Source organism: Cervus elaphus, chromosome 22 (genome assembly GCF_910594005.1).
Source record: "Cervus elaphus chromosome 22, mCerEla1.1, whole genome shotgun sequence".
In the NCBI taxonomy this organism is placed as follows: Eukaryota; Metazoa; Chordata; class Mammalia; order Artiodactyla; family Cervidae; genus Cervus; species Cervus elaphus.
In genome coordinates this window covers 22,691,468-22,708,518 of record NC_057836.1, presented here as the reverse complement: position 1 = coordinate 22,708,518, position 17,051 = coordinate 22,691,468, and the positions used below count along the sequence as shown (strand labels likewise).

General features: G+C 42.4%; 1 protein-coding gene across 2 annotated transcripts in view; it reads right to left on the bottom strand.

The window, feature by feature from the left end:
- The window catches only part of CREBL2 (cAMP responsive element binding protein like 2), a 29,397-nt gene extending 12,785 nt beyond the window's left edge, over nucleotides 1–16,612 (bottom strand). The window contains exon 1 of one of the 2 annotated variants that reach the window (XM_043881781.1): nucleotides 16,291–16,612. In XM_043881781.1, the coding sequence (XP_043737716.1) occupies nucleotides 16,291–16,305 (15 nt within the window). In that variant the 5' untranslated portion in view covers nucleotides 16,306–16,612. The remainder of the gene's footprint in view (nucleotides 1–16,290) is intronic. The other variant, XM_043881782.1, reaches the window with a different exon arrangement.
- Between the last annotated feature and the right edge of the window lie 439 nt (nucleotides 16,613–17,051).

Here is a 17,051-nt window from a genome sequence, read left to right as displayed (position 1 = left end):
TAGAAGCAACAGGAATCAAGACTGTGGTACTGGCACAAGGACAGACATACAGATCAATGGAAAAGAACTGTAAATCACATGTAAGAGACATATCCAGAATGTAACACTCACAGTCAACAATAAAAAGATAAATAATCCAATTAGAATGTGGGCAAAATATTTGAACATACATTTCTCCAAAGATATATGCCAATAAACATATGAAAAAATGCTTAATGTCATTAGGGAAATGTGAATCAAAATCATGAGATACCTCTTTAAACCCACTAGGATGGCTATGTAATCAAAAATATAGCCAAGAACAAGTACTGGTACAGATGTAGAGAAATGGAACCTTCATACATGGTTGATGGGAATGTAAAATGGTGGCCACTTTGGAAAACAGTTTGCAAGTTCTTCCAAAATATTAAACATAAAATTACCATATGACTCAGCAATTCTATGTCTTGTTATATCTCCAAAAGAAATGAAAGCATATGTCCACATAAGAAATTGTGCACAGATGTTCAGGGCACCATCATTCATGATGGGTAAAAAATGGAAAGCACCCAAATGTGCAAAGGTTGATGAATGGGTAGCAAAATGTGGTGGATCCAAACAGTGGAATGTTGTTCAGCTATACAAGGGAGTGAAGTGCTGATACATGGTGAAACATGACTGAACCTTGAAAACATGCCAAGAGAAAGAAGTGGAAATACAAAAGGCTGTATGATTCCATTTATACAGACTGTCTAGAACAGGCAATGTATAGCAACAGAAAGTAGATCAGTGGTTGCTTAAGGCTGAGAAGGGGAGGGAGAGAATAGGGAGTGACTGCTAAAGGGCTTTTTGTTTGTTTTTTAAATTAATAGATTGTTTTTAAAATCTGTTTTCAGTTTATAAGAAAATTCAGCAGAAAGTACACAGAGTTCCCATATATTCTCTCTCTCTCTGCCCACACAATTTCCTCTATTAACATCCTGCATTAGCATGGTACATTTGTTACAACTGATGAGCCTCAAGTTGGTATTAATAAGTAAAGTCCATAGTTTACTTAAGAGTTCACTCTCTGTGTTGTATAATTCTGTGGGTTCTGACAAAAGCATCATGTCATGTATCTGCCACCGCAGTATCATACAGAATATTTCCACTGCCCAAAAATCTCCTGCAGTCTACCTATTCCTCCCTGCTTCCCCTGAAACCTTGGCAAGCACTGACCTTTATTACTATCTCTATAGTTTTGCCTTTTCCAGAATGTCACGTAGTGGAATCATATAGTATGTAGTATGTAACCTTATTCAAACTGGCTTCTTTCACTTAACAATATGCATTTAAGTTCCTTCACACCTTTTTGGAGCTTACTAATGTGTTTCTTTTTAATCACTAAATAATATGAGTAACATTCCATTATATGGATATACCTCAGTTTATTTATAAGGGATTCTTATAAATGTTCTAGAATTTTCAACAGACAGTGGTGATCACTGCAAACTCTGAATACACTAAAAAAAAAATCACAAAATTGTATATTTGTAAAGGATGAATTTTATAGTACAGGCTATTTTTTAAAATGACATGAACCTTAGAGAACAGAAAACAGCAGCAAAGGAAGAATGAAGGTGCCAAAGAGACACAAGCAGATGAAGAGGGAAAAACGTGGTGGGGGTGGAGGGTTTATGAGTTTAAAAAGGCTGAAAAATAAGATAAAACTGCTGCATTTAGGCAAGAGGGAGGGAGGGCCTGATGCCACTGGCTCCCCAGTCAGTAGGTTTAATTTCCGTAGAAAGAGGAGGCATGATTTAGGTGCAAGTCCTTCAGGGGCTTCTTCAAAGGAGGAAGACTCCAGTGTCCAGAGGAAGTCTTATTCCAAAGATTTTTGTATCATTTTACTTTCAGTGTTTTCAGAACAAACAACAAAAACAAATTCAGAGCCAACTCAGGGTGTGCAGGGAGACAGCACTCATTCTCTCTGCCGACAAGCCCGAACCCTAACCCTAATAATGTGGCAGCTCACATTATTTCACACCACTGGAGGAGAACACAGTTATCCTCACCTTTTTCAGGTAAGGAGGGGAAAATTCATTTCTTTATTCAACAACCATTGATTGGGCACTCACTTTGCCCCAAACACTGTCAAACTCTAGAATTGTTAATACAAGAAGATAGAGTCCTTACCTTTAATGTATTTTGACTCATGAAATGCAGCAGACATGTAATAACATTATAAAGGGCAGGATATCAGAATACACAAAGGTGCTGCTGGTAAGGGGATGCGCATGCACGCGTGCATGTGCGAGCACGTGCGTGCACACACACAACATGCACAGTGATCTCTTTATTTCATGGATGACCTAATTTTTTTAAATTTATTTTTTATTGAAGGATAATTGCTTTACAGAACTTTGTTATTTTCTGTCAAACCTCAACCTGATCAGCCACAGGTATACATAAATCCCCTCCCTTTTGAACCTCCCTCCCATCTCTCCCCATCCCACCCCTCTAGGCTGATACAGAGCCCGTCTGAGTTTCTTAGCCATACAGCAAATTCCCGTTGGCTGTCTATTTTACACATGGTAATGTAAGTTTCCATGTTACTCTTTCCATATAGCTCACCCTTTCCTCCCCTCTCCCCATGTCCACAAGTCTGTTCTCTATGTCTGTCTGTCCATTGCTGCCCTGTAAGTAAATTCTTCAGTACCACTTTTCTAGATTCCATATATACGCGTTCAGTTCAGTCACCCAGTTGTGTCCGACCCCATGAATTGCAGCATGCCAGGCCTCCCTGTCCATCACCAATTCCCGGAGTCTACCCAAACTCATGTCCATCGAGTCGGTGATGCCATCCAGCCATCTCATCCTCTGCCGTCCCCTTCTCCTCCTGCCCCCAATCCTTCCCAGCATTAGGGTCTTTTCCAAAGAGACAACTCTTTGCATGAGGTGGCCAAAGTACTGGAGTTCCAGCTTCAACATCAGTCCTTCCAATGAACACCCAGGACTGATCTCCTTTAGGATGGACTGGTTACATCTCCTTGCAGTCCAAGGGACTCTCAAGAGTCTTCTCCAACACCACAGTTCAAAAGCATCAATTCTTTGGCGCTCAGCTTTCTTCACCGTCCAACTCTCACATCCATACATGACTACTGGAAAAACCATAGCCTTGACTAGACAGACCTTTGTTGGCAAAGTAATGTCTCTGCTTTTAAATATGCTATCCAAGTTGATCGTAACTTTCCTTCCAAGGAGTCAGTGTCTTTTAATTTCATGGCTGCAATCACCATCTGCAGTTATTTTGGAGCCCAAAAAAATAAAGTCTGACACTGTTTCCACTGTTTCCTCATCTATTTGCCATGAAGTGATGGGACCAGATGCCATGATCTTAGTTTTCTGAATGTTGAGCTTTAATCCAACTTTTTCACTATATGCATTAGAATACGATAGTTAACTTTCTCTTTCTGACTCACTTCACTCTGTATAATAGGTTCTAGGTTCATTCACTTCATTAGAACTGACTCAAAGGTGGTGTTCCCTTTTATGGCTGAGTAATATTCCATTGTGTATATGTACCACAACTTCTTTATCCATTCACCTGTTGATGGACATCTAGGTTGCTTCCATGTTCTAGTTATCATAAACAGTGCTTCAGTGAACAATGGGATACATGTGTCATTTTCAATTTTGGTTTCCTCAGGGTATATGCCTAGAAGTGGGATTGCTGGGTCATATGGTGGTTTTATTCCTAGTTTTTTAAGGACTCTCCCTACTGTCTTTCATAGTGGCTGGATCAATTTACATTCCCACCAACAGTGCAAGAGCATTCCCTTTTCTCCATAATCTCTCCAGCATTTATTGTTTGTAGACTTTTTGATGATGGCCATTCTGACTGGTGTGAGGTGATATTTCATTGTAGTTTTGATTTGCATTTCCCTAATAATGAGTGATGTTGAGCATCTTTCCATGTGTTTGTTAGCCATCTGTATGTCTTCTTTGGAGAAATGTCTGTTTAGGTCTTTTCCCCCCTTTTTGATTGGGTTGTTTGTTTTTCTGGTATTGAGTTATATGAGCTGCCTATATATTTTGGAAATTAATCCTTTGTCAGTTGTTTCATTTGCTATGATTTTCTCCCATTTTGAGGGTTGTCTTTTCACCTTGCTTATAGTTTCCTTTGCTGTGCAAAAGCTTTTAAGTTTAACCAGGTCCTACTTGTTTACTTTTGTTTTTATTACTGTTACTCTAGGAGGTGGGTCACAGAGGATCCTGCTTTGATTTATGTCATCGAGTGTTCTGCCTATGTTTTCTCCTAAGAGTTTTATAGTTTCTGGTCTTACATTTAGGTCTTTAATCCATTTTGAGTTTATCTTTGTGTATGGTGTTAGGAAGTGTTCTAATTTCATTCTTTTACATGTAGCTGTCCAGTTTTCCCAGCACTACTTATTGAAGAGATTGTCTTTGCCCCATTGTATATTCTTGCCTCCTTTGTCAAATATAAGGTACCCATAGGTGCATGGCTTTATTTCTGGGCTTTCTATCTTGTTCCATAGCATGGATGACCTAATTTTAGTCCAAAGATTTTCAACATCAGAGCAGAGCCTAGAACCCAAGTCCCCTGATTAGCATCATAGCAGCTTGTCACAAGATGACTATCATCAAGCATGACTATTTCCCTTCTAGATTCCCAGGCAGGACTCATTAACCTGAACACATAATTCCCTGACAAGACTCTAAAACTGACAGATGCTTTATGTGCACTGCTATATTAATGCTAAATAGTCACTCATTTAATGACTGGATTCATTTAATCCAACTCACTAGTCACTTGATGGGGGGCAGTGGTGAGGAGATTAACTAACAAATGTTTTCACTTTATGCTTCTTTGAAATTTCCCTCAACTCTCCATGCCCACTCACTGAAGTCACACCAATTTACTCCTTTACAAAATCCCTGATTATTTCTCCTTTTCTATTCCTCCTACACCACTACCCTACTTACAGACTATTACCACAGGTTCCTGGCAGGTCTCTCTTCCATGTCTCCATGTCTGTCCTTAACTTCCTTGGTTAATCTATCTTAAAAGAACTTCCAAATTAACTTTTCTTTTCCGCTTATTAAAATAACTTTAGTATGTTTTTCTTTATTGTGAAAAAGTAATATCTAATCGTTATAGAATGAATAAACTTTAAGTCCCCTAGATCTTCACGACCCAGATAATCACAATGGTGTGATCACTCACCTAGAGCCAGACATACTGGAATGTGAAGTCAAGTGGGTCTTGGGAAGTATCACTACGAATAAAGTTAGTGGAGGTGATGGAATTCCAGTTGAGCTATTTCAAATCCTAAAAGATGATGCTGTGAAAGTGCTGCACTCAATATTTCAGCAAATTTGGAAAACTCAGCAGTGGCCACAGGACTAGAAAAGGTCAGTTTTCATTCCAATCCTAAAGAAAGGGAATGCCAAAGAATGTCAAACTACCGCACAATTGCACTCATCTCACACGCTAGTAAAGTAATGCTCAAAATTCTCCACACCAGGCTTCAGCAATACGTGAACCGTGACCTTCCAGATGTTCAACCTGGATTTAGAAAAGGCAGAGGAACCAGAGATCAAATTGCCAACATCCGCTGGATCATCGAAAAAAGCAAGAGAGTTCCAGAAAAACATCTATTTCTGCTTTATTGACTATGCCAAAGCCTTTGACTGTGTAAAGTGAAGTCACTCAGTCATGTCCGACTCTTTGCAACCCCATGGACTGTAACCCACCAGGCTCCTCCATCCATGGGATTCTCCAGGCAAGAATACTGGAGTGGGTTGCCATTTCCTTCTCCAGGGGATCTTCCAGACCCAGGGATTGAACCCAGGTCTCCCGTATTGCGGGCAGACACTTTAACCTCTGAGCCACCAGGGAAGCCCACTGCGTGGATCACAATAAACTGTGGAAAATTTTGAAAGAGAGGGAATACCAGACCACCTGACCTGCCTCTTGAGAAACCTGTATGCAGGTCAGGAAGCAACAGTAAGAACTGGACACGGAACAAAAGACTGGTTCTAAAGAGGAGAAGGAGTACGTTAAGGCTGTATATTTTCACCCTGCTTGTTTAACTTATATGCAGAATGCATCATGAGAAATGCTAGGCTGGAAGAAGCACAAGCTGGAATCAAGATTGCCGGGAAAATTATCAATAACCTCAGATATGCAGATGACACCACCGTTATGGTAGAAAGTGAAGAAGAACTGAAGAGCCTCTTGATGAAAGTGAAAGAGGACAGCAAAAAACTTGGCTTAAAGCTCAACATTCAGAAAACTAAGATCATGGCATCCGGTCCCATTACTTCATGGCAAATAGATGGGGAAACAGTGGAAATAGTGTCAGACTTTATTTTTGGGGGCTCCAAAATCACTGCAGATGGTGACTGCAGCCATGAAATTAAAAGATGCTTACCCATTGGAAGGAAAGTTATGACCAACCTAGACAGCATATTATGAAGCAGAGACATGACTTTGTCAACAAAGGTCCATCTAGTCAAGGCTATGGTTTTTCCAGTAGTCACATATGGGTGTGAGAGTTGGACTATAAAGAAAGCTGAGTGCCGAAAAATTGATGCTTCTGAACTGTGGTGTTGGAGAAGACTCTTGAGAGTCCCTTGGACTGCAAGGAGATCCAACCAGTCCATCCTAAAGGAAATCAGTCCTGGGTGTTCATTGGAAGGACTGATGTTGAAGCTGAAACTCCAATACTTGGCCACCTGACGCGAAAAACTGACTCATTTGAAAAGACCCTGATGTTGGGAAAGATTGAAGGCAGGAGGAGAAGGGGAGGACAGAGGATGAGATGGTTAGATGGCATCACTGACTCAATGGACATGAGTTTGAGTAAACTCCAGGAGTTGGTGATGGACAGGGAGGCCTGGCGTGCTGCGGTTCACGGGATCGCAAAGAGTCAGACATGACTGAACGGAACTGAACTGAACTGAGGCTGTGTCTCTTTGCAGCTCAAGAGAAGACCTCTGGCTCAGCTCTGCTTACTAGGTCACCAAATCCAGTTTCCTGTGGCTGCTGTAACAATTACCACAAACTTGGTGGCTGAAAACAACAGCCATGTATTCTCTCTGTTCTTGGCAGGACTGCACTCTCTCTAGAGGCCCTAGGGGAGAAGTTATCCTTTGCCGCTTGCAGGTGTCACTGGTGGCCGTGAGCATTCCTTCATCTGCAGTCACATCAGTCCAATCACTGCCTCTGTGGTCACACTGCCTCCACATCTGTCTCTCAAATCTCCCTCGGCCTCACTCTTAGGAGGACATTTATCACTGGATTTACAGCTCACTCAGAGAATCCAAGGTAAACTCATCCCCTCAAATCCTTAACTAAATCACATTTGGGGCCATGTAATACTCCCTCTTTATCCATATAAGGTGATATTCACAGGTTCCAGGGGTTAGCACATGGATATATCTTTCTAGAGGCCACCCTTCAGCATGCTACATCCAGGATCCCACTCACCAAGCTATTCTTCTCTGTCATTTACCCCAGCAAGTCATGCCAGTGTCCTTAGGGACCTCACCCTGTCCCCTGCATTCCTACTTGTCCTCACCAATTCTCTAAATGTTCCCTCTTCACACCACCCACCCCCACCTCATCATCCAAACCAGCAAATACTAAGCTTTCTTTGGTTACAGTCAGACCTGGCCCTCTTTCTGCAAAGCTCTTGCTGACAATCACCTCTGTCCACACGTTACTTTTCTTCTCCATATTTCTGGAACATACAGTCAATATCACACCGAGTTGTATGTTATAGTGGCCTCACGGATTTAAGTTCTGTCACCTTCAAGCGATGTGAGCACCTCGGGCACAGAAGCTGTGTTCTCTATTTCTTCTCCAGTCCCCATTGCATCTGACCCAGAGCCAGGCATTTATTCAAAGACTGATGACTGAATGAATAAATGCAAAGAAGAATTAACAATATTTTGCAATTTAATTTAAATTGGCATTACTGTGACCACCACTACCACCAGCTTATAAAAGTTGTAAAATTTTTTTTAAAAAAAGAGAAAAAAGAAAACCAAACCTCTCTCATAAGGGATATAAAATCTGAAAAACCAATCAATAACTCTTACTATTTTACCACCCCTCTTGCACTTACTTCCATCCTAATGCTCTAATTCTTAAGGCAACTCATAAAAGTTTCAAGTTGTTAAGTGTATGAGAACTACTGTATTTACATGAAGTGGTAGCATCAGCTCCAGCTAAGAAGGAAAATAGCAGGAAAGCCTGTTTCACTTTTCTTTTGAAAACGTAACGTGAAACCTTATCTGCCATCGATTAAAGAAAAATAAGACAGGTATGACTGTGACCAGCCACTGAGCTTTACCACTTTAAAGAAAAAAAACAAGCAACTACACTTTCATTTGGGGTTAAGGCTCCTTTAACTTCCTTCACAGCTGTTGTTCAGGCTTTTTCTCTTTTATTTACCAGCTCTTCAGAAAGAGAGAAAGTCTAATCCCATCTTCCTGCTGCTAACCTCTCTGCCAGGTTTTCTAGTCAACAGAGGAGAAACAAGATAAAGCAGGCATTTCTTTTTTTTTTAAAAAACAGGCATTTCTGACTGAGCGTTCACCCCTGCCTCTCCTTGCCTAACCCTTAATCCTCCCCTCCCCTTGCTGTTAACTGTTTGAAGCTAAATGTAATACGATTATACATATATTTTAGCAATCCTCAAAACTGTTACAGACTGACTCAGTAACAGTGGTCTGTAGGCATATCTCATTTCATTGTGCTTCACTTTACTGCATTTGTTTTGCTTTTTTTTACAAATTGAAGGTTTACGGTAACTCTGCATTGTCAGATGATGGTTAGCATTTTTCAGCAATGATGTACTTTTTTTATTTTAAGAGATCGTGCTATTGTATATTTAACAGACTACCGTCTAGTGTAGACGTAACTTTTACACGCACTGGGAAACCGAACAATGCGTGAGGCTTGCTTTATTGTGATATTCGCTTTACTGCAATATTCTGCAGTCGCCTGCACGCTGCAGTCAACCGTCTCTGCTTCCTTCCCACCCACTCTTCCTCAACCACTACATTTTGGCCTCGGCGCCATCACTCTGTCGAAGCTTCTCTTGCTAGTTTCACAAACAACCTCCTGTTTTTGAAATTCAGTGGATTCTTTTTCCCTACTTCCTTTAGATGGAATAATAATCGTGTGTGTGTGTGTGTGTGTGTGTGTGTGTGTGTGTGTGGGATCTCCTATATCACTAACCTCCTCTTTTCAGTTTATTTTGTTGAATCCTATTCCTCCACCTCTTCTGATCATTTTAGAGTCTGCCAGGGTTCTGTCTCTTTAGCTCTCTCTCCTGTCCACCTTCTTCGTCCTTCAAGGATTTTATGCATGCTGCATACACCTACATTCTAACAGTCTCTAGCATCGTCTTCAACTCAGGTCTTTCTTGTGAGCAGTGTAACCAAGCTGGTGAGGAGGAGTCACATAGAACAAGCATTTATTTTGAACCCATTATGTACTATGTTTTTTTTTTTTCTAATACATGTAACATTTAATTCTTACACTAACTCAGTAAGGTTAACACATCTATTTTATAGGTAAAGAAATACAGTTCTGCTCATCTGTTCAACATAAATCACAGCAATATTTTCATTGATCAGTTTCCCAAGGCAAAAGTCTCCCAAAATAAAAGCAAAAATAAACAAATGGCACTAATCAAACTTTAGAGCTTTTGCACAGCAAAGGAAGCCAAAAAAAAAAAAAAAAAGACAGCCTTCAGAATTGGAGAAAGTACTTGCTAACAATGCAAATAACAAGGGGTTACTATCCAAAATATATGAACAGTTCATATAACTCAATATCAAAAGGTAAACAATAAATGGGCTGAAGACCTAAAGGACACACAGATAGCCAACAGGGACATGAAAAGATGCTCAACATTGCTAACTGTTAGAGAAATGCAAATCAAAGCCACAATGAGGTGCTTACCTCACACCTGTCAGAATGGCTATCATCAAAAAATCTACAAGTAATAAATACTGGAGAGGGTCTAGGAAAAAAGGGAACCATTGGTGGGAAGGTAAATTGGTACAGTTACTATGGAAAATAGTATGGTGGTTTCTTAAAAAAACAAAAGTAAAGCTACCATATGATCTGGCAACCCCACTCCTGGGTATATATTCAGAAAATAGGAAAACTCTACCTCAAAAAGATACTCGCATCCCAATGATCATAGCAACACTATGAAAGTCCATAACCAAGACATGGAAATAACTCAAGTGCCCATCAACAGACTATTGGTTTAAGAAGATATAGTGTGTGTGTGTGTGTGTGTGTGTGTGTGTGTGTGTGTGTGTGTGTGTGTGTGTGTGTGTGTGTGTGTGTGTGTGTGTGTGTGTGTGTGTGTGTGTGTGTGTGTATGTAATGGAATATATGTGTATGTTTTATATATATATATAGTATATATATAATGGAATATTACTGTTATGAAAAAGAAAGAAATATTGCCATTTGCAGCAACATGGATGGACCTAGAGAATATTATACTTAGTGAAGTAAGTCAGAGAAAGACAAGTATTATATATTACTTAATGTAGAATCTAAAAAATAATACCAATTAGCCTATATACAAAAAAAAACCACCAGACTCACTGATAGAAAACAAACATGATTACCAAAGGGAGAAGGGAGGTGGGTAGGGATAAATTAGGACTATGAGATTAATAGATACACACTGTGTTTAGTTGCTTAGTCATGTCCAACTCTTTGTGACCCCATGGACTGTAGCCCACGAGGCTCCTCTGTCCATGGGGATTCTCTAGGCAAGAATACTAGAGTGGGTTGCCATGCCCTCCTCTGGGGGATCTTCCCAACCCAGGGATCAAACCCAGGTCTCCGACATTGCGGGCCATCTGATTCTTTACCATCTGAGCCACCAGGGAAGCCCAGGATACTGGGGTCGGTAGCCTATCCCTTCTCCAGGGGATCATCCAGATCTAGGAATGGAAACAGGGTCTCCTGCATTGCAGGTGGATTAAAATAGATAAGCAACAAGGATTTACTGTATAGCACAGGGAACCATATGCAATATCTTGTAATAACCTATAATGGAAAATACTCTGAAAATATACACATAACTGAATCACTTTGATGTATACCTGAAACTAATACACTATTGTAAATCAACTATACTTCGATTTAAAAAATAATAATCTGTCCAAAATCATAATAGCTTGAAAGTGGTGGAAATCAGATTTCCCAAATTTCTTAGCTTAACTTGCCAAGCAAATCCTGGTCAGGCTCCTGGTTATCTTTCCATCCTTATCTCTGCCCACATCTCTACTTTTTTCCCCCCCCCCACATCTCTACTTGTGCCTTATGCTCAGCTCAAGGATCAGCAAACTTCAGCCCACCTGGCCAACTAAAGTCAGCCAGCTGCCTCTTTTGGGAAATAAAGTTTTATCAGAACACAGCCACACCCATTCATTATGTTCTGCCTATGGCTGCTTTCATGTTTCAATGGCAGAGTTGAGTAATTACAACAGAGATCACATGGCCCACAGATATTTACTGCTGCTGCTGCTGCTAAGTCGCTTCAGTCATGTCCGACTCTGTGCGACCCCAGAGATGGCAGCCCACCAGGCTCCCCCATCCCAGGGATTCTCCAGGCAAGAACACTGGAGTGGGTTGCCATTTCCTTCTCTAACACGTGAAAGTGAAGTCGCTCAGTCCTCTCGGACTGGTAGCGACCCCATGGACTGCAGCCTACCAGGCCCCTCCTTCCCCGGGATTTTCCAGGCAAGAGGACTGGAGTGGGTTGCCATTGCCTTCTCCAACAGATATTTACTATCTGGCCCTTTACAGAAAATCTCCCAACTCCTGCTCCAGCTTGTACAAAAATACTTATTTTTCAGAGCAATATGCTTTAGTACAGGATATTCCCTCTTTCCCATTTTCTGGGGCACTTCTATTCTTCCTGACAGATTCATGCCTACTGTGTGAACCCATGTCTGACACACCCAGATAGGCATCCATTCTTGGTGCCCCCAAAGCACTTTGCTGTCACTGCCCTCATTTCTCACCTCACCACGTGGTAGTTATTTTTCTATATGTTTATCTAGTCCACTGAAACATCAGTTCCTGAGAATAATTATAAACTCTTACTCATCTCTATATCTCTACTGTCTAGCACAATGTCTCGTGCATATTAGGTGTCCAACAAATGTTTGATGAGGAATACAGAAATGAATAAATGAACAAACTTTTGTGAAAATCCTAAAGCACAAAACATTCTGAATAGGTTATTTAAACTTCAATTTCAACTGGTATCTGTAGAGGTACCCCAATGCACACGGGACCTAGACAGGAAAAGGGGGCACATTTAAAATGTTAACAAACTGTCTAGTTTGGCAAAGGAGCTGGTTCTTCTGCCTTGGTCTTGTTGAAAGCATGGATGGAGCAGAAGGACAGAAAAGGCAGAAATTGTCCGAGCTCTGTCACTGCCCAAGGAGGGCAGTTCCAGCTGTAGCAAAGGATGGCTAAGGGGCCAAGGAGAGTTACTTTAGGGGCCAAAGGATAGCTCTGGTTTGGTTTATTCACTAAGTCGTATCTGACTCTTGTGACCCCATGGACTGCAGCCTACCAGTCTCCTCTGTCCATGGGATCTTCCAGACAAGAATACTGGAGCAGGCTGCCATTTCCTTCTCCAGGGATCGAAACTGGGCTTCCTGCATTGCAGGCAGATTCCTTACCAACTGAGTTCTGGGAATGTCAAAGAGATTTTTTGGCCAAGTAAAAATTTTTGTGAGAACCAGCACTACTCAGAACAACTGAATGGAACAAAGACCTAAGGGGTGAGGAAGGTATAAGGCATTTTAAGATAACTGTGTGGAGCTCAGGTGGAAAGGAAGTATGCAGGAGAATAGCAGCTCCTATCAGTATACTGACGCCAGGGAGGGATTCTCTCACCAGTCCCTCAAGTGGAAATTGATGCCCTAAACATCATATAGGGCACTATATTATACATTATATATTATAGCTAGGCTATACAGAAATGTCATCATTTACCAGCTTTGTCTGTGGCAGGAACACAGCTGATCTAGGGTACTTCGAGTCACTCATACATTCATTTGATAAACATGAAAGTCAAATAAATATAAAATTGGAAATAAGAACCCTCTATGATCAAAGCCCCTGAAAATTACTCCTTTCAATTTTCTTTATGATTCAATACCGCAGGTTAGAGAGAAGAGGCTTTCATAAAAAGCACTTTTCTCCAGTGGTGGACACATAGGTGGGCTCAAGAGACTACCATTCTCACACAATCTGACAGGTAAGAGCCATTTCACGTCCCATTCCACTGTCCCTGTCCCCTTTGGGGTCAGCGTTAAGAAATGAGGGTAGTATGGGGGAAACATAGCTGCAAATATCACGCAAAAGCACACACCTAATAATGACTACAGTGAGCATCTCAGGTGCCTGCTGCACTGTGCAAAAGACCAAGGGCATCACTGCCAGGTAATGTAACAATGATAACATTTCTGGGTGCCTAGTATGTGTTTACTCTGCACTTGATGCTTCATATGCACAATCTCTGATGCTCAACAAAACCTGGGAAAAAGGCACTGACCATGTAACAGATAAAACAGAAGCCCAAAAAGGTTAACTCAGCCAAGTTTTTTTTTTCCTTCCCAACTAGATTAAGTAGAGATCTGCTCAATCAGAATTTGAGATCTGCTACTTAGTGCTTCCCCAAGCCCCCAGTCTTAGATGCCCACTCTGTCTCTTGCTTTCTTTTCCCCGTTTGCTGTAGTCTGTATACTCTGGCTCAACAGAGCACATCGATGAATATTAATAAATCCCAGCTACACCTCGAGCAGTCTCCTTAATGCCTCTCTGTTCCAATTCCACTCAGTCTTTGTGAACCAGTACTCTGTGATGTAATGTACCAGGCACATTGCTAGACACTTGGGAGGCAAAGTTGCACCCGCCATTCCAATCTGTCCTGCTCTGACTCCCCGAGAACAGACAGCAGAACATGCAGCGCTCTTGCAAACTCACTCATCACCACTGATGAAAACAACTCAGAATACAGAATCTTTATAAAGAGAATCATCACAGCATCATTCTATTTCCTGACCTGCTCATTCAAACACTGCTTCTCTCTAACTGCTTCTCCTGCCCCCTCTGTCCTCGTCCTGTTGCCCTGGCCTTGTCCCCGGTTTGTCATCTTTTATGCTCTCACCGGCACAACCACACTTCCAAGCCCCAACCCTCGGCTTCCCTACTGCAGCTTCCTTCAGAACCTGAGACTCCATCACCTCTACATAATGGGAGGGAAAATGTGTTGTGTGTGTGAGCTTGTTGGATACACTGGGAGAACAATACAACTTTGCTGGACTATAACAATTAGAGCACAGGGAGAGGCAGGATTGGATTGGGAGCCTTTTAAAAAGGCCATTTCATACCACCCGGCTCCTCAGAGAGCAGTCCAGTCTTGCACTACATGGCATTTAAATATTACTCATCCATAGCTTCGACATGTATTCAAAGTGAAAGTAGTGCATTCACAGAAGCACTATCCATCCAGACATCTGAAATGGACTTCCTTTTCCAAAATCATTAAAGAATAAAGAAACTGCTGGTTTCTAAATACTGTCACAAAAACAATGAATTAGTAAAGAATGAGAACTGAATTCATTTTGCTTACCTATGAACCATCTAAGAAGTTACTTGTGAATAGTTATGAATAGTCTACTTGCGAAATTTAACCTCACTCTTTAGGCAAAACCGTAACACCATATGCTCCACTACAGCTTGCTTGTTTTAGAAATAAGTTCTATGTGATTTTATAGGCAGGTAAAATAACTCAAAATTCTATGTTTTTTCTTGAATTTATTTGAGATTACTGAAGACTTTGAGAAAGCTATTAAATATTTCAAAGGTTTGAAAACAACCACAAATTCTATAGAATATATCATGAGAGTCTGCAACCAAGGAGACTAAAGACTATATTAATTTGGCATCCTTTCCCAGTCAGCCGTATCTAGGAAAGACAATGGATACAGTATTCAGATTTAATTTCAAAGTTAACACTGAATGATCAAGCTAGCAAAGACTGTTATGGAAAATCACCTTCTGATTTTTCTAGAAAAGTTTTAGAACTCCCTCTTTCTGACTTGGAAATCCCACTTCCTATTAGGAGGGCTTTACGCCTTGCCAAGTAAAGGTTCCTAGAGGTGAGTCCTACTTCCAGAGCAATGCCCTGGGTTGTCCCTGCTGTGACTTTTCTCAGAGCCTCCCACGGGAATAGGAAGAGGCGATAACGGAGAATAACACAAACAGTACAGAGAAGATGGAAATTTTTTTCAGCCTCTCTGAGGATGTGTGAAACAAAAACTTGATAGCAGCAAAGTGTTACTGGTTAGGTGGAGGGGGAAAAGGTAAACAAACGAAGGAAAAAGCTCTCAAAAGCAGCATGCCAGAGATGGTGGAAAGTAAAGCAGAGGGAAGGAGTTATCCGCTTTGAAAACTGGCAAATTCTAGAGTCTGATGTCTTTAAAAAAAAAACAAAAAAACCCCCCAACTTTCTAAACATTGTAAAACATCAATAAGCTGATGATCAACTAACTGAGCATCACTATCTTTATATGAATTAACCAATAATGAATATTGTCTGTTATCTTAACGTCGCAGGGATGAGTGACCAGGATAAGGGAAGGGGGTGTGGGGATAGATCAACAAGAAGGAATTCACTTCTTTTCTTGAGGAAGGCTTTCTAGAGGAGGTTAGATTCCAGGCTTCGGACGAATAGCAACAGGAGATTAGCAGAGTGTTCCAACCAACCACAGGAAAATAGCTCAGAGGGGGAGTGAACAGATTATATGAATGGGGCATTGAGTAAGGGAGCCTGAGAGAAGAAAAGGGGACGGTGTAGGGGAACAGGGCCGGTTCAGGCTGCCCTAGTTTAGGTCTCCGATGTGGAAAAAGGCTGGCTGGGGGCAATGAGAAGCACAAAGAAAAAGCACAGTAGTTTCTTCACTTATCTCGGGAGCACTAGGGTCTGCACCACCTGGAAAAGCTGACCAACAAGCTTGCCCTGAGTGATCTTTCCGGAGTGGGCCCTTGTAGGAAGAGTGCAGCCCGTTCCCTCAATTCTCGTCTGAGTACCTGGGGTCATAGCTGGAGGCGCAGGGGTGTCTGAGGCAGGTGTCTACTGGGTGCTGGGTGGACTACGGGGCTGAGGCTCAGCGGCGGGACGAGCACTTAGCGACAAGCAGGCGGCGGCGGCGGCTGCGCGTGCAAACCCCAGGACTTACCTTACTGTCATCCATCTCGGCAGACAGGCCGGCCCTCCCCCGGCTCCGCCGGCCTGGTCCGGCCCGGCCCCGCCCCGGGGGAAGAAGGGGATACGGTTCTGACCGCCTCCTCTCGCCTAACAGTTCGGTTCCCTGATGCCACAGTCACGGGGACGAGGGACCAGTTCAGGAATGGCAGAGCGGACCCTGGAGGCGGCCCACAACGCCTCCCTTCGCCGCTGCCGCCGCCTCCTCCTCCCCCTCCATGACAGGATCTGGCTGTGTTTACAGACGCCCTGGAGAGCAGCCCGGACCGGAGGGTGGGCTGGAGCCCGTCGCGTGGATTGGCCCGCTCGGATGCCGTAGCACCGCAGCATTCTGGGGGTTGTAGTTTCCCTCACCGCGGTCTCTGCGCGGTGGACTGGAAAGGAAACTACAATGTCCACAGAGCCTCAGCCAGGCGGCGTCCGTTTTCCTGCCGGGGAGCGCCGAGGGGGAGGGGCTGAAGCTAGGTTTCTCACAGTGCGCGCTCAGAAATGTTTGGGTCCGTGGTTTACAGCGGCCGGCCTCAGGACCGGGAGGGGACCGTTGCGGCCTGGTAGAGGCAACCCTGAAGGACGGTCCCTGGGAGCAGGCCCTCCTCACGGACCCCGAGAAAACCATGACGATTGCTTATTTTAAAAATTCAAAAACAACACCCCACCCTACCCATCCCAAAAACAACAAAGAATGTGAAATAGTAAATGCTCTGGAAACCATTTGACAGTTCCTCCCAGTGTTGG